The sequence below is a fragment of the Garra rufa genome, chromosome 6 (genome assembly GCF_049309525.1).
Source record: "Garra rufa chromosome 6, GarRuf1.0, whole genome shotgun sequence".
Taxonomy (NCBI): Eukaryota; Metazoa; Chordata; class Actinopteri; order Cypriniformes; family Cyprinidae; genus Garra; species Garra rufa.
The window spans coordinates 42,479,127-42,503,596 of record NC_133366.1 but is presented as its reverse complement, the minus strand read 5'-3'; the positions used below and the strand labels follow the sequence as shown (position 1 = coordinate 42,503,596).

The 24,470-nt window shown below is 36.5% G+C and overlaps 1 protein-coding gene across 11 annotated transcripts in view; it reads right to left on the bottom strand.

Moving 5' to 3' along the window:
• The window catches only part of camk2d2 (calcium/calmodulin-dependent protein kinase (CaM kinase) II delta 2), a 51,755-nt gene extending 31,240 nt beyond the window's left edge, over positions 1-20,515 (bottom strand). For 5 of the 11 annotated variants that reach the window (XM_073843259.1, XM_073843260.1, XM_073843264.1 and 2 more), the window contains exons 1-4: positions 20,176-20,512; positions 17,414-17,508; positions 1,917-1,976; positions 1,774-1,828 (exon numbers count right to left, since the gene is read on the bottom strand). In XM_073843259.1, coding sequence (XP_073699360.1) covers positions 1,774-1,828; positions 1,917-1,976; positions 17,414-17,508; positions 20,176-20,237 — 272 coding nt within the window. In that variant the 5' untranslated portion in view covers positions 20,238-20,512. Of the gene's footprint in view, positions 1-1,773; positions 1,829-1,916; positions 1,977-17,413; positions 17,509-20,175 lie in introns of all 11 variants that reach the window. The other 6 variants (XM_073843254.1, XM_073843262.1, XM_073843256.1 and 3 more) reach the window with 3 other exon arrangements.
• Positions 20,516-24,470: the final 3,955 nt, after the last annotated feature.

Here is a 24,470-nt window from a genome sequence, read left to right as displayed (position 1 = left end):
CCCAAACTCAAACAACATGCAGAGATGGAGTTTGACTCTCCTCCGTGAAATGCGCCACTTCCGGTATTTTGCCGGTTAGTCGATGAGGGCAAAATGAAATTGAGGATTTTAAAAAATCGAATAGTCGATTAGAATCAAGGAATCGCGACAGCCATAAACAAAAGTGACATTAAAGATGTCACTTATAATAAAGATTTCTATTTTAAAAAATGCTCTTAATTGAACTTTCTGAAAAAAATGTAGGCTATCACTGTTTCCACAAAAATATTAAGCTGCAAAAACTGTTTTTAAAGGAACCGTATGTTGGATTGTGGCCAAAACTGGTACTGCAATCACTTTCAAAATACTGTAGAACGGTGTATCCCCTCCCGTTCCCCCCTGACTCTAGGTTGCCAGCTAAGCTGCAGGATCCAGCAGGAACGTAGGCTACTACAAGGAGCTTCCAATGGCAAGTGACGAGTCCTACGCAGTAATTTTTTTTCATCTGTTAATTATGTTTATGCTTCACGAGAGATGTTTTGCGAAGTAATTATGTATCGCAAAAATTAACTAATGGCGATTAGCCAAATATTTCGTAAAGATGTACTGTAATACCACATTTCAGTCGGAACATAGATTGTTTTCATACCCTGCTAGTGGTGCGATATAACGCTTTTTATGAACGCATTTAGTACTGCCGACCGTGGAAAATCCACTGTGTACGGAAGCAAAGTTAGCCAAACATAGATGAATCTTACCTGTCCAGGATAAAATTAGCAACGTTGGCGTCTGTCTTCAAATTCGTCTCTGTTTTCAGCCGTCTCCATCTTTCAAAGGCATCTCCTATACAAATCCATGTTTTATTTCGGACTTTGTCACGACGTATTTCGGATTCATAACGAGGCTTTTAGGTTTCGTAACGTTATACATGTTTTATCTGACACGTTCGTAGCTACAGCTGTAACTAGAGCAGAGCTGGCAACCCGGATGATGAAACTCTACTGACTTCGTGATTAGTCGATAGCTGGAGGGTGGAGCTTCAGACCAAAACACAAAATGACAACAATAACATCAGTTGAGGGCTGCAACTTTCACTTTTAAATGACAATATCCTGGCCGGACCACTGTTGTCAGTGATATAAGTATTTGAAAATGAACATGATTTCCTAATGTCTAGTGACATGTCAGGGCCATTTTATGATTAACTGAAATAAATTTCTTACATACGGTTCCTTTAACATTCATATTAATTAGAATCATTATTAATAAGTGATCGCCAATAATAATTGAGCACCAAATCCATTTTTAGTTATGTAATTTCATTTTAAAATAAATAATTGAAAACAGATCTTTTAAATTGTAACAATATTTCACACTATAGCGTTTTTTACCATATTTCTCAAATAAATAAGCATAAAAGAACTTTTGACAGGTCGGGTATATCATATCTTGGTTGTCATGTTAGTTTATTATCAAACTGTTTGTGAATGAAACTATTGAATACTCCACAACAGGACTGACGCCTGTAGTAGCTGCAGTGTGAACGTAGCCGAAAAATAAAATGTATTCTGCAAGTCAGTTCTATAAAGCAGAGCTGAAAGTGGGCTCACTGACTCACTGGTTTGCCGAAGGCAGCCCTCTGGGCACTGTCCTGCTATCACATAAATATCAGTAGCACTTTGTAAATGGGGCAGTCTAATACTATCCACACAGACTCTGAGAAAGCAAAGATAGAAAAGACAGCGTGGAGAACTGTGGAGAAAAAGAGCATATTAAGTTAATATATATACTTACAGATCAAAAACTAGGTAATGGAAGCCCTCCTCCGATATGCTGTCATGGAGTCGAACTACAAAGAGAATTTTTCTCGGTCATTTCCTCATCTTTAGTTACCATTAGGTAATACAAATCTTTAGTAAAACATCTGAGTCCATTACCAATATTCGGGTGTTTCAAGAGACGGCAAATCCTGGCCTCTCTCTCCAGCTTCTGGTGGTCTGAAACAGATTCCAAAACACAATTTGTTGAGACTACAGCTGATATACTGGACAATATTGACCCATTAGATATAGCAGGCAGATCTGTTACTGAAACTGTGACTTTTCATGTCAAGTGAGAGACTGCAGATCTTTAAATCACCACCAGAGGACAGTGTTTTGATGCCTGTGAGGGTGTATGCAGGGCAGATGGCACCCTGACCTGCAGAAAACTATAAATAACCACATGCGCTCTTCTCGCTTCTGTACTAATCTGATATAAAAAAACATGCTAAACTTAACTCGCAATCAGAAAAAACACAATTCTCCAAAGAATCATCTGACACGATTCAGGATTCAGAATATCTGACGTCAGTCAAAAACGTTTAACAAGCCATTAAGGCACAGTTACAGGGGAAGACAAATTAATAAAGCACACTTTCTTTTAGAAATCTTCCTTAATGCACAGAAAAAAAACTGTCTGCAGTATGCAAGTAGGACCTCATTAAATGTTAAATGCTAAATTCATAGCAGAAAGGCTTATTTTGCATGTATAATTCATTTTTGTGTAAAAAGTCTGATTAAATAACGAGTTAAAAGGATAGTTCACCCAAAAATGAAAATGTTATCATCATTTACACTGAGCACAAAAGAAGCTATTTTGAAGTATGTTGGTAACCAAACAGTTGATGGTAGCCATTGACTTCCATAGTTTTTATTTCTCATACTATGGAAGTCAATGGCTACTGTCAATAGTTTGGTTACCAACACTCTTTAAAATTGCTTCTTTTGTGCTCAACAGAAGAAAAAGACCCATATGGGTTTGGAACAACTTGAGGGTAAGTAAAAGATATCAGAATTTTAATTTTGGGTGAAAAAACACACGCTTTAAAAAGAGAAAGATATGTGTTATGTTGAAAAATGAAAGATTGACAAAATACATGAATACTGCTCATTTTAACAGAAGCCATTTAGGTATTTTGTTCACAGTACGCATAAAATACTGCTAAAATAGCATGAGATGCATGCCAGTATGCAAATCCGCACGTAGCTAACTAAAAAATCGCAGCTGATTCATTGTGAAATGAAGCCTGGTGAATCATATGAAAACATGATTCATTTGAATTTGAATTGAGATCATAAATGAATAGCTCATGTCTGTTCAGCCTTAGGCCACATTCAGCTCCTTCCCTCATTTTTGTTCAGATGGAGGGAATAAATTAAGTTGTGAAGAGGACGAGGGGGATGAGGCATGCACATTAGCTCAAACTCCGTTCCCTATTTTTATGGAATAAGATCAGTTTATGTCAGTTTATCGTAATTCTCTCTTTCTATCACTAATAAACTCCCCCCACCCCCAGCTCCACAGGTAGTCCACCTGCCAACCGGCCAGACATCTGTTGTCTAGCAACTCCTCCACCAATCAGAACGCAAAGGCCTCTCTTCCTCTCTGCAGTGGAACCAGCCCTGCATGCAAATAGCAGAACCCTCTGGATCCCACAGAACCCAAGCAATTAATGCACAACTCTCAAAGTTCAGCACTAAAGTTTTAACACCTCATTCAAATGAGACTGCAGGCAGTAAATAGTTCTTAACAATACCACCATATCATGATTACACAACTGCTAGTTACATATTTCTCACATCATGTATTCAAAAATACAAAAAACAAAAATCTTTCAGCACATGAATTAGGCGCAGATAAATATATGAATCCCAAGACGTGCTTAGATCTACACTGAAGCAGATGGCTGATTCATACTGAACAATATTGGTGCTGTTAATCTGGCTTTGGACCAAGAACAAACACCATCATAAATTACACTTTTATTATTGGACAACAGCAATGAAACAATTAATGCAGGAGAGCAGAATTATGGATTTTTGCATTAATGTCGTAAATATAATAAATAGAGAGGGAAATCTATTATACAAATATCTCAAATACGATAAACGAGGGGAAAACAAGGGAAAATGTGGTCATAATTGTATAACTGTCTATATGATGTACATTTGTGCGAGGCTATTAATTGTAGCATCAGTTTTGAGGTAATAGGAAACCATACACCAAGGGCTGAATGTCAGTATATTTGTGGATTCTAGCATTTGTACATGGCCTTTTTATACAGAACTGTACACTGAATTAGTCTGGTCAGTAGTAGAGCAGTGTGTGCACTATATATACAGTATGTGTAAAATGCAGTCCGGTCAGTAGCAGGAAAAGGCCTAAATTTGACAGTCCCGCCTCCTCCCCTCTTTTCTATGCTGTTCTTTTTTTTTTTTTTACTTGCTATCTGAAGCCTTCCGCACTGCAGCAGTGTGTGTGTGTGTGTGTGTGTGTGTGTGTGTGTGTGCGTGATAGAGAGAAAGCAAGAGAGAGGCAAGAGAGAGAGAGAGAGAGAGAGAGAGAGTGTGTGTGTGTGTGTGTGTGTGTGTGTGTGTGTGTGTGTGAGAGAGAGATACAGAGTATTCCTTCATGTTTTGTGCTGCTTTTCCAGGAGATTAATGAGAGATTTGAGATCATCAGAGAGAGAGAGAGAGAGAGAGAGAGAGAGAGAGAGAGAGAGAGCAATAAACCTCTGAAATGAATGACCGAACTTGGCTAGTCCTTTGACTTGGCCATAGCAATCATGCTTGATAAATAAATAAATAACAACGTTCGCAATCTTCTGATCTGTACCCAGCTGCCTATATTCAGCCCAGAAGAGAACCATGCACTGACTTCTTTATCTTCCAGATACAGCTAGATTTACATAGTTACTGTTGTTGTTTTTTTCCTGGTGCACCAAGTACATGTAGTATAGTCCAAAAGTAAAACTATCCAGACAAAATTCAAAAGCATAAACAATTTGTGTTGCACTATTTAAAGTTATGAACAGAATTTGCAAAATGTATTGCAAAATTGCATATATTTGCATTTTTTGGGGATACATAGCTGTAAATCACTGTAGATGCCTCTCTTAAAGGCACAGTATGTAATTTTCGCTGCTAGAGGGCGCATATTCACAACAAAGGTATAGTTTGATGATGCTTTAATTGAGTGTGGAATCATGGGAGTTGTAATCTTCATCCCTACAGCCGATGCAATTCGACAGGTCTCGGACAGTAATCATGATCATGGATGAGCTAATGTATTAAAGTTTTAGAAACATCACTTTAGCATGAAGCAGGGTTGTGTTTGCTAATGAGAGACAAGCGTGACTGGGACACTAGTCAAAACTGCTTATTTCTCTAGATTTAAGCATTCTTGGGAACATTTGGGATAATTTAACTGCCCTACAAAGCAAAAAGGCAGTAACTGCATTTTTAGTAAAAAATTAGTTATTATCATTTTCATGACATTCAAGGCATCCTTTGTTATGTGACAAAATATCTTATCTCAAATGTGTGTGATTTCACGCCATCCTCATGGGACGGTTTTAACATTGGATAACAGGCTGGATGACAGGATAACTTTAAAGTCATTTTTCTCAGTTCTGCACTCGGCGTAGTTACTGCCTTTTTGCTTTGTAGGGCAGTTAAGTACACAACTAAAAAAAAAACATTGTTTCAGTGATTCTTCAGTGTTTTAATAAAAAAACCTATTGTGCCTTTAACACCTGGGAGGTTACACTGTTCATGATTATTTAAATAATTATTATATACAAAGGCTCACAAAAGATACTGTACATGGTAAGGTTTTCTGCAAACTATTTTTTCACAATGAGATGCCTGATGCTCACTGTATGTTATATGGATGAAACTAGTAATAGAGGTCACCTGTTTACTGAACAGGTTCTCAATGGCCGATGACAATATGGTTAGTTATAAAGTCAATATAGACTACAATGTTCACAAATAAGTTGAAAATATTACTTTTTACAATATTAGTGACCGCATGTATCAGCAGTCTTGATTCCAAAGTATTTTTCCTAATTAGTTTTTTCTTGGGACTGGGAAAATCCCCAATAAAGAGCTGTAAACCACTTTTTACCACAGGTTACAAATTCTGTAAAAAATAAAAGTATAAGAGAGGCATTTGACTAAAAAAAGGATGTTTGAACAGTAAGATTTTTAATGTTTTTAAAGAAGTCTCTTCTGCTGATAAAGCCTGCATTTATTTGAGCCAAAGTACAGCAAAAACTGTACCATGTTGAAATATTTGTACTATTAACTAATAACTGTTTTCTTTTTGAATATATTTTATTGCAATTTATTCCTGTGATTTTAAAGCTGAATTTTTAGCATCATTACTCCAGTCACATGATCCTTCAGAAATCATTCTAATATTCTGATTTGCTGCTCAAGAAACATTAATATCATTATATTATCAATATATTTGAATACGTTATTATTATATTTTAGAAGTAGAATTTTTCAGTTTGTTTGATGAAAGTTCAGAAGAACAGCATTTATCTAAAATAGAAATAGTTTGTAACATTATAAATGTCTTTATCATCACTTTTGATCAATTTAAAGCATCCTTGCTAAATAAAAGTATTAATTTCTATCATTTCCATAAAAAAGTACTCAACTGTTTCAAATATTGATAATAATAATAATAAACATTAACCACAAATTAGCATAGAATGAAATCTGAAGAATCACGTGACACTGAATACTGGAGTAATGATGCTGAAAATTTAGCTTTGGTCACAGGAATAAATTACATTTCAAAATACTGTATATTCCAATAGAAATCAGATATTTTTAAGAGTAAAAATATTTCACAATATTACTGCTTTTCTGTATTTTGGATCAAATAGATGCAGGCTTGGTGAGCAGAAAAGATTCCTTAAAAATCTTACTGTTCATAAACTTTCGACTGATAATGTATAAAACGTGATAGTTTATTGCAATGCTTCATGGGAATTGGAGTCTGCCGCTGAGCTCTTTCAGTGCAGTTCTTGTTTCCATGGTAACGGTTACTACTCTGATTGGTCGATCCGAGGCGTTGACCGCCGCAGGATTGTGTGCACTGTCGGTATTCACAGGGAATTAGGCTAGTATACTAAAGAAAACTAAAAGAAAACAAAATCACACAACTTCAGAGCTGACGGTAAATCGATTTCAAGCTGTTTATACATTAACGTTAATTAAAAATCAATAGCACTATAGCGAAAGCGATAGGCCGACTTCCGAAACCCCGCTAAAAATATTTGTGAGGAATCCATTATTCATTGACTAGGCTGATGATCGATTTCGAAACTGACACTAGGAGAGACATTAAGGAGACATCAGGGAGAGCTAATGCTTCTGTTAATTGGCCAAGTGAGGCCAATAATCTCAAAATAGCTGATTTATTGGCCTGGCTGATGTATCAGTCTGTCACTTTTGCTAAGAGATGACTTCAGTCTAAATTGTTGACCTGTCAGAACATCAAAAATATTACAAAGGACTGCCTACACCCACACCCACACAGACACACAATCAAGGACACACTGAGGATGTACAACTTCTTCAACCACCCAGACAAGAGTTTAGAACAGAACATTCAGTTCTCAATGGATACATGGTTCAGCGTGAAACATTACTCTGACTATTCTGCAATCTGTGATGATGTTTAGCTCCTTTTGTTTACAGCCTCAGGGACGGAGGGTGATAGGCCCTCCGTGTCTCTCAGGCAAGTGACCCTTTAGCTCTAACGAGACCACAGACTCTCCAGCGAGTTACAGCCCTCAGACATGAGCGAATCTGAACTACTGGTCAAAGAGCAAAAGAGAGAGACGGGGAACTGAGAGAATGTGTCTCTAATTAAAAGTGCCCTAGCTATCTCTCCTCAGAATTCCATGGCCTAGTTTATTAAAGTGGGCATTGAGTTTCTCTCTGTGCTATACTACATAGTCTGAGCACTGACCTACTAGTTTTGCACAGAGCCTGAACAGAGAAATAGGTTACGTCCGAAAACTGAAAAATGCTGTCTTTGCAGGTATGATACGAGCAACGAGGCAGCAGGCTTAGAGAAGGAGAAAACACAGACAAAACATATACAAGAATTTGTAATCATGTAAAACACTTATTTTGATGTGTTTACTACCATACTAAAGCACACGTTAAGTACTTGATTGTAATTTTAACTGTAGTGTCTTACTTAATATTACATTTCACGTTGGTATATTTCATATTTACTAAATTGCAACTTTATTACAAATGTGGAATTACACGTTCACAAATGACGTTCAAGTTTAAATGAAAATGACTAAAAGTATATTTTAGTTTACCATAATTCTTGTTAGTACTCTTAGAAGTAGGCCTACATGTTAACCATATTATAAAAGCAACAGAAGTAATTATGAAATAACATATGAAAAATGCACTTAAAGCAGTAGTTCACTTTCAGAACAAAAATTTACAGATAATGTTCTCACCCCCTTGTCATCCAAGATGTTCATGTCTTACTTTTGTCAGTCGTAAAGAAATTATGTTTTTTGAGGAAAACATTTCAGGATTTATCTCTCTACACTCTCAAAAAGGATGTGTTAATTTTTTACACATTGTTTGTGTTATGTCTATTTTAGCACATTTTGTGTTACTTTGTGTTAAATGTGTGTTAAAAACGAAAACGAAAAAAGAAAATATCCAACACAGTGTGTCCAACACAATATGTGTTAAATATCAGCCAATCACATTGCTGCTTGCCTCACTTCATGAGCCGTTATTCTACTGAGACAAGCTAATTTCCTCGTGCTGCAAGATTTCATCGTCAGGACATAACTTCGATGTGTGAAGGTAAGAAATGTTTGTATTTGCCATTATACGTTTTTAAAATGTCTTTTGTGATCGTTTGGAGACGGTCGAGGGGCATTTGGCACATATATACGTGGTAAAATTGCCTCACGAATACCGATGCGAGCTGCGCCTGCGTCTGCGGCACATCACGACGGTGGGAGCTTATTTTAACAAGCTTTATGGTTTCTTTTGTTGGATTAATTGTGAACAGAATCGCTTTTAATTCATCATTGACACGTTGTAGTGCTAATGAGAAAATGCATTCGTTCGTCGCGTCTTTCTCTTTGAAAATGAACAGCTTCGTTGTGACATGTATTGTGCAAATTGCCCTAAAACGCTAACATAATCTCTAATGCTAAAGCTTTTCTTGCCTTTTTAGCTATCGCTATTTTACAATATTCGCTATGTGTAGCCTATAAATAACAAAAGTATCTTTATTTCACTCTTGCAGCTTTGACTGGAAGACACTCCTGAAGTGCTTGTGGCAGTTACTGACATGACAGAGACAAACGAGAGACTTCATCTCACCACCCTCACCATCACTTGTATGCTAATAAAAATATGTAAATAAAACGATTATTGCTTAAGAGGTTGTCAAACACCACTTTTTTTTAAAGTACAAACTTTATAAACCATTAACAACTTTTCACTCAAGGAACAATTATATGTTGAAATGATTGAATTGATTGTTTACCTCTCTTTAACCTTTTTGAGTTATGTAATTGTTAGTAGCAGGTTTAATAAATTGTGTTTAAACTATACATTAGTTTGCAGTGTCTTTATTGCATACAAAAATTTGGTAAAAATAACACATAATTGACACAAATTGTGTATTTATAACACAATAGTGTGTAGAAAAAATCAACACATTTTCTGTGTTAGCTGGAATAACACACTAGTTGAGTTAAAATTAACACAAAATGTGTGTTAAGAAACAACACAGGCTGTGTTGTTTTTAACACATCCTTTTTAAGAGTGTATGGTGCCCCTGAGTTTGAACTTCCAAAATGCAGCTTCAAAGGGCTCTAAACGATCACAGCCGAGGAAAGAAGGGTCTTAATCTAGCAAAACAATCGGTTATTTTCTAAAAAATAAAAATAAAAAATACAATTTAGAGTACAAATTAGAGTCCTTTAAAGCTGCATTTTGGAAGTTCAAACTCAGGGGCACCATAGAAGTCCATTATATGGAGAGAAATCCTGAAATGTTTTCCTCAAAAAACACAGTTTCTTTACGACTGAAGAAAGAAAGACATGAACATCTTGGATGACAAGGGGGTGAGTAAATTATCTGTAAATTTTTGTTCTGAAAGTGAACTACTCCTTTAAGTCCTACTTAAGTGGGTCAAGAAAGCAATCTTGAGTTCAATAAATTACATTTGGTTTACTTAAAGGGATAGTTCACTAAAATATTAAAATTCTGACATTAATTACTCATCCTCATGCCCTTCCAAACTCATAAGATCTTTGTTCATCTTCAGAATGAAATTTATGATGAAATCCAAAAGCTTTCTGGCTCTGCATAGACAGCAACACAACTGAAATGTTCAAATTCCTGTTTTAAAAAAACAGCATATGCTGGTTAGGTAGGTTTTGATGCTGGGATGCTGGTTTAAGCTGGTCCTTTGATGGTCCTTTGCTGGTTTATGCTGGTCCTTGACCAGCAACATGACCAGCTAAGGAACAGAATAAACCAGCAAAGACCAGCATAAACCAGCTAAAACCAGCATCCCAGCATCAAAACCTCTAACCAGCATATGCTGTTTTTTTCAACAGAGATGGCCCAGAAAGGTAGTAAGGACACTGTTAAAATAGTTTGTACTTGTTTCGAAGATGAACGAAGGTCTTACCAGTTTGGAACGACATGAGTAATGAGTAATTAATAACAGAATTTTCATTTTTGGATAAAGTATCCCTTTAAGTATTTTCTTTCAAAGTATATTATTTCCAAAATTAGTACTCTTACTTGGTACTTCTAAAAGCGTGCTGAAGTGTAATTATTTTTCACAATGGAGTGTTACAGGCTAATCAGTTAGCAGTACGCCCAACCAACAGGCTAATTAGGTAGCTGTATGCTGAGCTAGTAGCCTAATCAGTTGACAGGCTAATTGCTGTCGCTAACTAAATTGAGCTTCATTGCAGAGATGTCTATTTGATGTGTGCATTTTCATCTGGAAGATGTATTTTTTTAGAAGTAGCTTCCTGACAGATATTAAACAGACATTTAGAAAATGACTTTAAGATGTTTATGATTTAGAATTTATGTAACTGCTTATGTAAAACACCACAAATAGATTATATGAAGACTTATAGAAAGAAAAATTAGTTCCCAATGTTTGTTTATTCGATAATCCATTCTTATGTGTTCTCAAATTCCATCTCCATTTAAACCTGTGTGTGTGTGTGTGTGTGTGTGTGTGTGTGAGAGAGAGAGAGAGAGAGAGAGAGAGAGTGAGAGAAAGAGAGATAGAGAGATAGAGAGTACTGTATGGCCGCTTATGAAGTGCTGTCTGAGAAACCAATGAGTTTATTTTTAGCTTTGCAGCACCATAGCCTCTCATGTGATTGTAGTCTCTCTCTTTCACACACACCATGAGTGAATGACTCAACATAGGTCAAGGAGATTCAGAGGTAATGAACGTTCTGCCTTGAACAGCAGCTCAGACAGAGCTCATGTGAATTCTTCATTAACACTATCTCTAAATTATTGTCAATATTCTGAAATGTTCAAATTGGCATCGTAATGCGAAACATTTATTATGAATCCATTGTGTGAAAAAATAAATAAATAAAAATACTACATTTAATTCTATTAATATCTGTGCATGCTAAATGATGAAAACCCAACACTTACCTCATAACCAATTTGTACGTATTTTACGTGGTGGCTAATTTGTACAATTTCGAACAACCTTACACATAAGATTTTGTATGATTTGTCTATAGACCCCGTGACGAGTAGGTTTAGCGGGGTTAGGTGTAGGACATTCATACAAATTCGTACGAATTGGGGAACTTGTTATATACGTAAGATTTCGCAAAAAAATCATACGTATTTGTACAACCTCACTTGCCATGAGATCAGGTTGGAAAACCATTTATAGTTCATTAAAGTAAAGCACTTATAAAAGTAGTGATTGATTGACACTTTTTTAAAATGGCTAATGCCAATACAGATATCTGGATTAGTGATTTTAAACCTTTTTGTCTCCAAGGAACACATTGTCCACAACAATATTCGAAGGCCCCACAAAATATACGAGTAATATTGTGATATTGTGTTCATACAACAGTTCGCCGACACGAGTGTGTAAATACATAAGAAACAACAACAGGGTGTCTTTAAAAACCCTCTTTTAAGCAGAGCTACTTCCTTCCATCGCGGATTAAAATCTGAGTTTGACAGTTTAACAGCTGAGCCCTAGCCTCCATTAATAATCGGAAACGTCACTTTAAAACTAGTAACGAAGGAATGTTGCGTTGCTTCATTAAAAGCTTATTGTATTACTGTATTAAAAACATTCTATTACGTGGAGTAGAGTATTATGAGAGATAGATGATCGTAGCGAGTGTGCGATTACCTGCATCTGATACAGCATTCATTCATCAGCTCAATCTCATTTTCACAATAAAACTTTAGTTTGAATGTCCACTGAGGAAATCTTTGTCATACTATCCTTTAGGGTGATTTCCGATAACAGCGCTGCTCAGAGCATTTGTTTATTTTTAAACCGAAATAGTCTAAACAAGTACATTCTCACCCTAAAAAATTCTTAAAGCTACATTCTGCGACACAAAAACAGTATTATTTTTAAAATTATAGTGGTTTTGGGTGTCCGCCATGACACTCGCTGTGAAAAATCCTACAAGCGGAGTGATACAAACAATGAAACGGTTGTTGGAGTTCTGTTATCACTCTAATATCGCACTCTTATCAGCCAATCAGATTTGAGAACCAGAAAGAACTGTTGTATACATTGAAATAAAATTTAATAGCATAAATATATGTGGCATTTATAAGTGTGTAGTTTATGATACAGTGTTTTAGTGTCTTAGAACAGCTTGGCTCTTGGTGTAAATGAACAAGTGCCAAGCTTCAGTCTGAAACTGACAGCACATTTTTTTTGTGTGTGGCAATAATAATAATAATAATATATTCTTATTTTGTTTAATATTTTTATTTCATAATAATGACCATATTTTTTAAATTATTATTATTGTATAGTCATACTGAATTTGTCCAAAACCATGGAAATGTGGCCTATAAAATCTGGAAAAAATTTTGAAAAGAGATTTTTCAAATAGTAAATTATTATATTAGTATGAATACCTAATTTTTTTCTTAAATGGTTCAGTTCTAAAATGGCTTTACACTCTTCAGCCTTTTTAAAAATTATTTTCTATGCAGATGCATTTTGCAACACAATCACCCCATCAAATGATTCATTATGTCCAAATATAGTTATTCAAGTCATCTGGTGAGAAATCCTGTTTTTATTTTTTTACAGATTGCAATAATATATTGCAGGAAAAACATCTACCCCAATGTCATTTTTTTTTTCGATACTGCTTAGTCCTAGCCCCAGTAATTTTTCGAGCCATTCTTGATTTGCTGGTTAAGATTTCTAAAAAGATTTAGCTAAATTTTTACCATATAATTTCTTAAAAATTACAACTAAGTTTTAAGATTAGATTTATTGTATGATTAATTTTTGAGGTCTAGAAATTACACTTTTAAAATTGGGCTTCCTTATTTATCCAGGTTGTTGTTAAAGGTGTCAATTAAAACACTTAAAATTAGCTTATATTTTAATTCTTGTCTTGTCTTATTTCAAATCAAGTCATCTTGAGGCCTCCTTGAATGTTTACTGAGGCACTCTAATAGGCCTCGGTTCCCTGATTGAAAACCATGCATCAAGAGAGAGGTTTGGCAAATTTAGCCTTAAGCGAATGTATATATAATACAAGTTAATTAAATATAAACTTTGAGTAAAATATTATAAATATTGAGTAAAACGACAACAATTTCAATATATTAATCATTGACAAACCATCTCACCATTGTACACTCTTGAAAATAAAGGTTCCAGATTCACAGCAATGCCATAGAAGAACTATTTTTGTTCTCTAAAGAACATTTCAGCGAACAGTTCTTAATAGAACCATTGTTTTTCTTAGTGTAAAATTTTAAAGAATCTTTTTCCACTATACAGAACCTTTTGTGGAATGGAACAGCTCTTCTTCAGTTTTTTTTAAATGTGGCGTTCAGCACCGAATTACATAATATGAACCAGTGAACATACTGTACTCCTATTCTTCACAGCCTTGTTGTCATTCTTGTCACATAAAATACACCATCTACCCATACTAAGCTCCATAGTACATCAAAGCAATGATTATAAAATTAAGTACAGCTGAGCACAGCGCTGCAATGCTCACAAATGGCAAATGAGGACAGATAAGGTCAAATGGCATTGTTTTTTCTAAGTTATCTTCACCACCAAAAGACTAAATCGTAATAAGCTAGCAGATTCTTTCTTTTAGCATTCATCAGATTGGCATAAACACATACAGTCGCACCATCAACATGGACAACGACCATCTGGTGGTTTTGTCAGACACCATACTGCATTTCAACTTTCTCATTCTCTCCCTCCTCTTCATCTAACTCCAACACTATCCCTTCTTCTTCTTCTTATCATTCTTTGCTGTATTTTATGCCTCTGCTCTTCTGCATGGCATTTGCCTTACGTAATACACAATCTGTACTCAGCTTGTTTGTTGACCTCTCTTTTGCCTTTTTCTTATTCCAGTTCTCTCGTTTAGTCTTTATCCTCCTCTGCGTTTTTCTATTTTTACACAACAAAAAATCTCACTATTAATCAGTTTCTGTCTTTTTTCCAAAAAACACACACACGATGAATTTTCATAAGAAGAAAATGGCGTATGATATTAAACTTGTTTTGAACTATTGTATTTTGACCATATTGTAAGTGAATTTATTGTGTTTAGTTTCAGTGTACGATTTATATTACGCTTAAGCATTTTTCTTACTAATTTAGAGTAGTGAACAGAGTTTGCTGTTATGGAGTTTGGTACATCTACTGTATACTAAACAAGTATGAATATTCAGACAAAAGGCATCTATGGTTCCATAAAGAACCTTTAAAATGGAACCTTTGCTACCTGATCTCATGACCAAAACGTATCTGTGGGAACTGTTTCGCAAGACGCAAAATATGTACCAATAAGTACATATCCCTGCAGTTTCCAACAGAAATGAACACTAGAGGCTGTAAAACAGCGAGCACTTTTAATCGTTTTCGTCAAATGCATTTTCATATCACTTTTGCATTTGATAACACTATCGGGTAGGTTTAGGGCCAATTTTTCTAGGCCAATAAGATTAGGAACTACACTCCCATTCTGGTGTAATAGTCAAGGAAGTTTGCTGCTGTAACATGGCCGAAGCAGGCACAGTAACATCACGCAGCGCCTGAAATTAGTTCCCAGCTAGGTTAGCATTTGCACACGTGCTGCGTGATATTACTGTGCCTGCTTCGGCCATGTTACGGCAGCAAACTTCCTTGACTATTACGTCGGAATGGGAGTGTAGTTTCTAAACTTATCGGCCTAGAAAATCGCAGCTTTACATTTTCCGCCGATATTAGTACACAATATAACTACAGAGGAGTCAAGTTTTAAATCGGACAAATATTGAAACTCGTTGGTCGTTTTTGAACGTGATGCTATTGGTCTAATAGGATTCAATGATCTATGCTAATCTATGCTAAAAGTGATATCGCCAGAACAGGAGAACGGCTGAATGGATTTCAAAACGGTAAAACTCAACTTATTAACTCGGGGGGAGTTGGAGAATGAGCCTATTTCCAAAAAAGTGGAATGTTCCTTTAAAGGGGTCATTGAATGCAAAATTCACTTTTATGTTTCATGTTGTTGGAACATAAATGTGTGTTAAATCTCCTAAGCAATTGAGGTGTTCTGTTGTTGGATATAATAATGAACACAGCAGTTGTCATTTATCCCCAACATCTGAGTCGCTGAAGAAGCAGTGGATTACTTTTGTTTTTGAAAGGAATGCGGAATTCGTCTAAGTTCGCACAACTATAGCTTCACCTACAGAAGAAGTAAGTATAAGGGTTTTTTTATGAATCTTTGCAAATCTTTTCTAATAATGTGCTAGCTAGCAAGTTTCACAGCTAAATGCGGCTAAAGTTTACACTCTCTCAGAGAACAACTCGTCACCCCATGGAAGAGAGGGGCAAGGTGAGAAGAGCTCATTATCATTTGAAGGGACGTGCACTGAACCGGCTCGCTGTGAACAGAGCTGGTTTTAACAAAGGTAAAAAGGGTGTTGTTTTACACTACCGTTGAGAAATTGTTACCCAAGTATGTTATTGACTTTTCATTAAGACCCTAAAGAATCATATCAGCTTGTGGAAAATGGGCATCCGATGATTCCTTTAATGTTATCAATACTTAATGCAATCAGTCAGCTGGGGAAATATGATATCTATTTGTTACATTTTTTACTCTATTTACCCGGGTTGTCTTACTTCTAATGTACCAGACAAATCATTTTTACAATGCAGTTGAATTTAGAAAAGACAAATAGGTTACTGTGACTTTTTTTGCAGCGTATTAATGAAAAACAGCAATTTTTGACCTGTCAGTTATCACCTCACCTCCTTAAATGTCACCTTTTACCCTGCGTTAATCTAGGACTGGAGGTCACGATCCCACTAGCGAGGATGGTTCTTGTGTCACTGTGTGTGTGTCTGTGCGCAGTGGCATTTATACGTGTGTGCTCATAAAATCGCAATTCCTGGGCTTATCGTGGAAAGAGGTTAAGACCATCTCTGACACGGAACAGCATCCAGTGCAGCGGAGCACTGCAGCGCTCGGCGAGTATGAGCACTAGAGAGAGAGAGATATGAATACAACATAAACTGCCACACCACCCGATGCTGTATTTTTGGAAACGCTATCCCAGCATGCACCAGCGCAGTGATACTGATCCCAGAATCTAGGTGTCCATTTCAATCCCACTGTGCAGAAAAGGGAGGGGGTGTAATTCAATCCTAATGATCCAGAAAATATTTGTGATTTCCCTTTTCAAATTCACATTTCGAAAAGTGCAAAAAGATGGAATTGTTGAGAAAAAGGCAATGTGAGTCATTTGATTGGCTCTTAGGAGGAGAGATGCTGTGGGAGAAGAGAAATGATTGGTTGTTCTGAGGATGGGAAGGAGGCTGATTGGTGGTTTTGCCCTATAGCGGCAGAGCCTGCAGGCAAAAAGGCCAACAGCAACAATTACACTGACAGATCTGAAAGAACTGGGTCGCTCACTTTCCAACAGGGGATAAGACCAGCCAAAGCCATTGAAAGCACCATATATAAGCACACATCACATCCTACTGTGTTTATACACACCTAACACCTCATCTATACTCATTCTTATGCAGTATTCAGATTGATATGTGGTTCTCAAACACATAATCCCTTCAGCTTCTTCACAGCTATGCTTAGATGCAAGCATGTGTTACGTCAGAACACATGCACAGAGCTCCAGATGAGACCCAGATGCATAGTCCCTTATCCCGGGTTAAACCGATGTGCTGCTTACATCAAATGCTGCCATGTTCAGCTACACTAGATGCTCCATTAACTGTACTCAGGTCCTGTGTGGCACCTGACAGGGGCACAGCACACTAAATAAAAGTCACTTACCCCTGGCTGACAGCTTCTTTGTGTTGATGATTTTGGCCGCATACTCTTGGCCGGATGATATCTTCACGCATCGCCTCACGACAGAGAAGGCGCCCCTGAAGAAGAGGGAAAAAAGAGAAGACGGTGAGGGAAAAAATGGGCACGAGGCCCTGACACCGAACGGATAGAGCATATGGCATGGAGAGCAGAATCTGTGCCATGATTGAGGCACAGCCTGAGTACTTCCAAGGTTACACAACTACGGTTTTCCATGGCTGTTTGTCCGTGTGTGTTTGATGAACGTGTGTGGGTGTTTTGAAATTGCTTAGCATATTCGCTGGCTGCGTGCACATGCCAAATTTGCGTGAGTGCTCGCTGGAAATGAAGGGGTTAATTACATGCCACCTTAAATGTCCCCTCTGGAGTGATTGTTCTTCACTCATAGAGAATGAGACAATTATGCATTTTCCTCCAAATCTCACTTTTAAAAAAAAAAATTAAATAAATAAACCTTTTTTTAAGTACAATAATATATGGCCAATAATACTAATACTAATACTCATTTGCAAAAACAGATAACTCCTTTTTTAACAGTTTTCTAAAATTATATTTTTTCACAGTGCACTCCAATTAATCTCAGTCAAACTGCAGTTAGGTTCTTTTGATTAAGTAAAAAAATAACTAAAATTTTTTAATGCCAAAAATCATTCGGATATTAAGTAAAGATCATGTTCCATGAATATATTTTGAAAATGTCCTACTGTAAATTAATTTATTAAAACTTAATTTTTGGTTAGTAATATGCAGTGCTACAAACTTCATTTTCACACCTTTAAAGGTGATTTTGTCAATATTTCAATTCCATTTTTAATCCTAACAAACCATACATCAATGAAAAGTATTATTCTTTATTCCACTTTTAGCTTTCAAATAAAAACAAAAATTGACCCTTTTGACTGTTTTTTTTGGTTCAGGGTCACACATGTGTGATTATTGGAGTACGCTTTGCAAGAAAAAATTTATATTATATATGAAAAAAAAGATCACATTTTCTTGGATTATATTTATAACATTAATTTTGTTTTTCATATCGCCAAAAAATAATACAAATTAAATTACATTATTTAAATTATATAATAAATGAATCTGAATTAAATGAATACTAACATAATTAATAAATTATATAAATAAAAATCAATAAAATAAATTAATATGTGTGTTTTACTATAAATCATCAAAAAGTAATATTATTATTATTTCAATTGCATTTACTGTTATTTAATGTAACCATATATGGTTTATAGTAAAATTATAAATAAACAAAAAATCCTTAGTTGTAAATAGTATATAGATTATTGGAGCATGTTTTACAAGAAAAAAAAATATATATATATATAAATATATGTATATAAATATAAATACACACACACACACACACACACACACTAAAAGATATACAAGATAAAAAATGATAATAGATAAAATGTACAAAAAGAACAGTATGTATACATATATACTGTCAATTTTGTACATTTGATTTATTAATTTATTATTGATATGCACGTCAATACATATATACAGTATATATATATATATATTTTTTTTTTTTTTTTTTTTGATGTGCATAGCAATCATAAAGTAATAATTACAGTTAGCTACTTATGTTTAGTCAGAGACTGTGAGGGTCTAATCCTAATGGAATCTCGAGCAGCGTACTGTTGCTATAGCAACCTTCTCAGGTAAAAGCGATTTCGCGAGTATCTATTTAGCGCACTCTGACTTGAAATCTTACTTTTGGCTAGCGAAACGTTGTTTGAAAACGCTGTTAAAACTTGTATGCAAAAATGCATGCAACCCAAACATTTTGTTTTGCCTTCTTTTGAAGGGGTACTGTCAAAAAATAATCCAGTGTATAATTATAATTTGCATATTTCATGAAATCAAAAATGGTGCAAACAGAAAAAAGGCATCTCTACATATCAGTGGGGAGTCAAGCTGTGATGCCCAATGTTTATACATGATGCCACCGCACAGATGGCGCAGAAACGTTTCGACAACATCATATTTTGTACGGACTGTTCTTCAAGTGATTTCAATTTAAGGTCACAAAGGACTTAAAAACGAACTCAATCCGGGACATTTTAGATCTGAACGCATCAGCACGTAGGATTTGATAAATCTATCACATGCTGAAATGTACCGGGGTATCTCCTGAAACGCGCACAGATCGGGACCACCGATGTGGCCTCTGCGCACCCTCCCCCTCCCCAGTCAGTCAAACGCAACGCAAGGAATCCCCAACGCGATAATTAACGGCACGGGAATGTGTGTCTGCACTGTTGTCGCATTGCCATGAGCATTTCTGTCTCCGGGGTAAAAAGCTTGAGCCCCACCCCCCTAAAATGTACATTATACCAGCTGTTCGGATATCTGACGTGATGATCACAATGGCCGCGTCACAAAACCTAGAGCGGTGCCAACATGCACCGCATTTTGGGCACCACGGGCACGTTCGGAACGTTGCGTTCTCTTCCAAACGCGCGTGATTGTCAAAGAATGCCGTCTGGGTTGGCAGCTCGCTAGGCTTTGAGACAGAGACTATGTAATCAAACGCTCACGGCAAGGTTATTAGAAGCGTTCTCTGCAATTACAGCGGAGCTGTCAAACAGAAGACGCGTCGCAGTCGCATCATTTTATTGTGCGTTTAGCAACATCAGACGTGCACATTATATAACAAATGCACAGGAATGCAATGATTCTGCAGTGGAAAATCATGCACTTACTTTCCGAGCTCCTCAAAAAGCTGATACTCGTCCGTGAATCTGGTGCAGATGGTCAGAGCCATTGTGATGGGGAATCGGCAGCGCGAGGAAGATGCGGGGAAGCGCAGTCAGTCTCCTCTCGTCCCTCCTGTAGACCGAAAGGAGAGCACTTGAATGATTTTTTTTCTGAGCTTCTGCCTCGGTTCCTGGTCTCTTCAAATGAGATGCGCCGATCAGTGTCAGATGATCAGATATGTAAACCTAGGGGTCGATCACCAACGGGAGGAAGAAGCGCTTTCACGTCCGACGGTTCCATGGGCTCATCATTATGCGCGTTGACGTTGCCATCTCTCTCTTGAACGTGTTTGCATACAGCACCTCGCCCCCTTCTCCCCTCCCTTTTTTAAAGCCATGCCCCGCCTTCACAAACATCATGCACTTGTAGAGTTTTCATAAACGTGGCATTTCAGAATCCTGCAGGGTGCAACATTCAAATCGCCATCTAAAACTGTAAACATATTTTATCATAATGCAGTGTTTTTGATTAGCCTATTCATACTTTTAAAAAATTCAATTTGTCACATTATATGGGCCATTCTACAGAAAATTGGTGCAAACTGCCAGCCCCCCCCCCCCCCCCCTCCACTTCCACTCCTCTATAATGACATCAGAGTGGCTGCTGGATGTTAGACACATGGTTCTCCACCTTATGCTTGAGGATGCCCCACAAGTGCTTAATAGGGTTCAGGTCTGGAGACATACTTGGCCACCCCATCACTTTTACCCTCAGCTTCCTCAGCAAGGCAGTTGTCATCTTGATTGTCTTTGGGATCATTATCATGTTGGAAAACTGCCATTCGGCCTAGTTTGTGGAGGGAAGGCATCATGTTCTGCTTCAGAATTTACGGAACATAATGGAATCCATGTTTCTCTCAATGAACTGCAGCTCAGCACACATACAGCCCTAGACTATGATGCTACCACCACCATGCTTGACTGTAGGCAAGACACAATTTCCTTGGTACTCCTCACCAGGGCATCGCCACACATGCTGGGCACCATCTGAGCCAAACAAGTTTATCTTATAGTTTCATCAGACCACAGGACATGGTTCCAGTAATATATGCTCTTGGACAAGTTGTCTTCAGCAAACTGTTTGCAGGCTTTCATGTGAGCCAGCTTCAGATGAGGCTTCCCTCTGGGACGAAGCCTATGCAAACTTACTTGTTGCAGTGTGTGGCGTATGGTCTGAGCACTAACAAGCGGACCTTCTACTTCTGCAACCTTTAAAGCAATGCTGGCAGCACTCATGCATCTGTTTTTGAAGCCAGGTTCTAAACCTGATGCACAGAACGAGTGCTCAACTTTGTTGATCAACCCTTGTGAGGCCTGTTTAGATTGGAACACATCTTGGAAAACCTCTGTATGACCCTGACTACTGTAGTGTAACTCGGTTTCAGGGTGTTACTGAACCTCTAATAGCCTTGGCCATCTTTGTGAAGATCAACAATTCTAATTCTCAAATCCTCAGAGAGTTCTTTGCCATGAGATGCCAAGTTGAACATCGAGCGGTCAGTGTGAGAGAATTGTACTTATAGCACCTAATTTTAACTGCTCTAACACCTGTCAAGCAGACAAAAACATAAACATGATGAATAGGACATGTGGCTTTGCATACTGCTGTAATCACTTAGGGTGTACACACTTTTGTTGTCAGCTATTTTGACAATAATGGCTGTACGTTGAGTTATTTTCAGAGAACAGTAAATCTATACTGCTATACAAGCTGCACATTGACTAATCTAAAATATATATATACATTTTATTTCTAAAGTATTGTCCCTTTGAGAATATATACTAAAATGGTTGCTGAAATGTGAGGAGAGTACTCACTTTTGTGACATACATTCTTCTATTATCTGTTGAAACCCATAATAATGTGTGTGTTGTATTTTCTTTGTAAATTATGAAACTTTATGTAAAAAAAAAATAAATGTGTCCCACATTTTTCACATCACTACTGAAACAGTGTATGTTTTACTCCTTTGGCTGAGACTGATTTTAACTACACACCTAAATTTATGATCAGGAAATATTCCTGTGTCAATCTCTCTCATAACTGAGTAGACAGGCCCCATCATTTTAAGGTAAATGTGTTCACAATTATAAAAAAAAATCTGTGTGTAACTTTAAGGAACGTCACTACCGAACACGTTTTTCTGCAATTAAGAACTTTTTTGGGATGTTATTGCATAACATTTAGTTTTTATGTGTACCACTGTTTAAAACTGTGCTAGATAACCATGTGCTAATTAGCATCTTTGACCTAGGTGCAAAAGTATCTCAAATTGTCATTACCAGAACAGTTACAAAATATTAGTACAGTTATGCAAATTTTTAGTATGCAGTTAAAATTCTGTAATGTGATGTGGTCGCTACAAAAACATTACTTTCACTACGAAAAAGCTAAAGATTAATTAAAATGTGCAAATGTGCATTGAGAAACTGGAGCTCTTAGTTTTTTAACTACTACTACTACTACTTATAATAATAAAAAAAATAATGATGATAATAATTTTCTTCAACTTTACAGAAACAGCATTACCAGCCAATGTTGCTGCATGCTGTAATACTGTGATGCATTTTTTTCTCACGATTTCTGTTTGTTGATAATCCTGTATATCAACGGTACCACCATTGTACCAGAGTACCCCAACCTACAAAAAAAATCCATCAATTAGAATAAATAAATACACAAACTGACAAACAAACTAATTAATAAATAAATCCAAATTAGTACTTTATATCAACATGTGTTTAAAGATTTCTATAATTCACTGACTAGAATCCATCACCTCAAAGCCCATATATGCTGCCAGAGCGCAGAAGTGATATGACGCACGTTTTCAACTGGCGTTTCTACGCATGCCCACAGGCGGAGAAATAATCTCTTGTGCACTTCTACATTTTGAACACAAGAGCGCACTGTTGTACAAGCCATAATTTCACAAGCTCACAAGCAATATTTTTTTCTTTTTTCTTCATTTTACACTATATTCCTCCCGTCTTGCATTCTGATATTTGGAATTCACCCTTTGGGTAAATGTGTCAGTGAAGGCAAGTAGAGTTCAAGGGATAGTTCACTATATTCAAATTTTGTCAGCATTTACTCACCCTCAAGACAAAAATCCACAAATTACAGGTCTGGAATAACATGGTTAGTGAGTAAATCATGACTATTTTGAACTTGTATCCAATATGAGCACATATGGGTAACTGTAAGTGCAAACCCTCTATACAGGTCACTGTCAAAAAAGCATGTGTCATATGAATAGAAATAAGGAATATATAGAATATATAACGAATCAAGTTAGTCCACAACTACTTTCTTATATGTTCTGATGGAGTCTCTTTTTAGATTGCATGTCTTAAAGACCCTTGGTTGAGTACATGAGGTGAAACTAAACAAGTGACTGCATTGTGATAATATTCTCCATGGTGTTATTGTTGTATACTTTGTGTGTGCAAGGATAAGATAAGCTACACTGCTCTGTAAAAATGATTGTCAGGTTCAGCTAGTCTCGTAAAATATATTGGTGCCACCTGTTTAACAATAAAAAATAAAGTACAGTGATTTGTACTTGAGCATAACGGTTTTACTACTTGTGAGTGTAAACTGACCTTTGTTTCCTACATTATTTTGCATCTCAACAACATTAAACCAACGTTACTACACGCTGAGTCAACTTCGTTCCAAATTATAAAAACTCAGCAGTTTGTTTTAGTGATAGAAATTCATAGTAAGCTGGAGTTCTTACAAACAGTAAACTGAAAAAAATATAATTAAAATACACATTACAATGAATTTGCTTTTTTAGAATACTCATTTCTTGTAAACTGGAATAAAACAAGACCACAAGTACTTATTGCACAGTATCAATCTTGGCCTTGATAAAACAAACAGTGGGATTAGCTTTTACAGGAACACTCTTTTTGGTTTACTTCCAGCTTTCTGCTGGCAGCGTGCCTGCGGGAATATCCAGCTAGGGAGTTCTTTCATGGATAACATTTGTTTAAAAAATAATAATAATGAAGTGAAACCGGAAACAAGCATCTTTAACTCTGACTAAACACATCGGTATTGCATCATGGCTATAGACTTTAGTCAGGGTAGAATAAAATGAGGTTGTGAGGGACGTCTCTGAATATGCCTGTTACTGATTACACACTGATTTATGTTCTTCATTTGTCATTTTGTGGAAGTAGAGTTTATAACCGTTTTTGATTTAATTATTTTGGTAGAAAAAGTAGCCTAC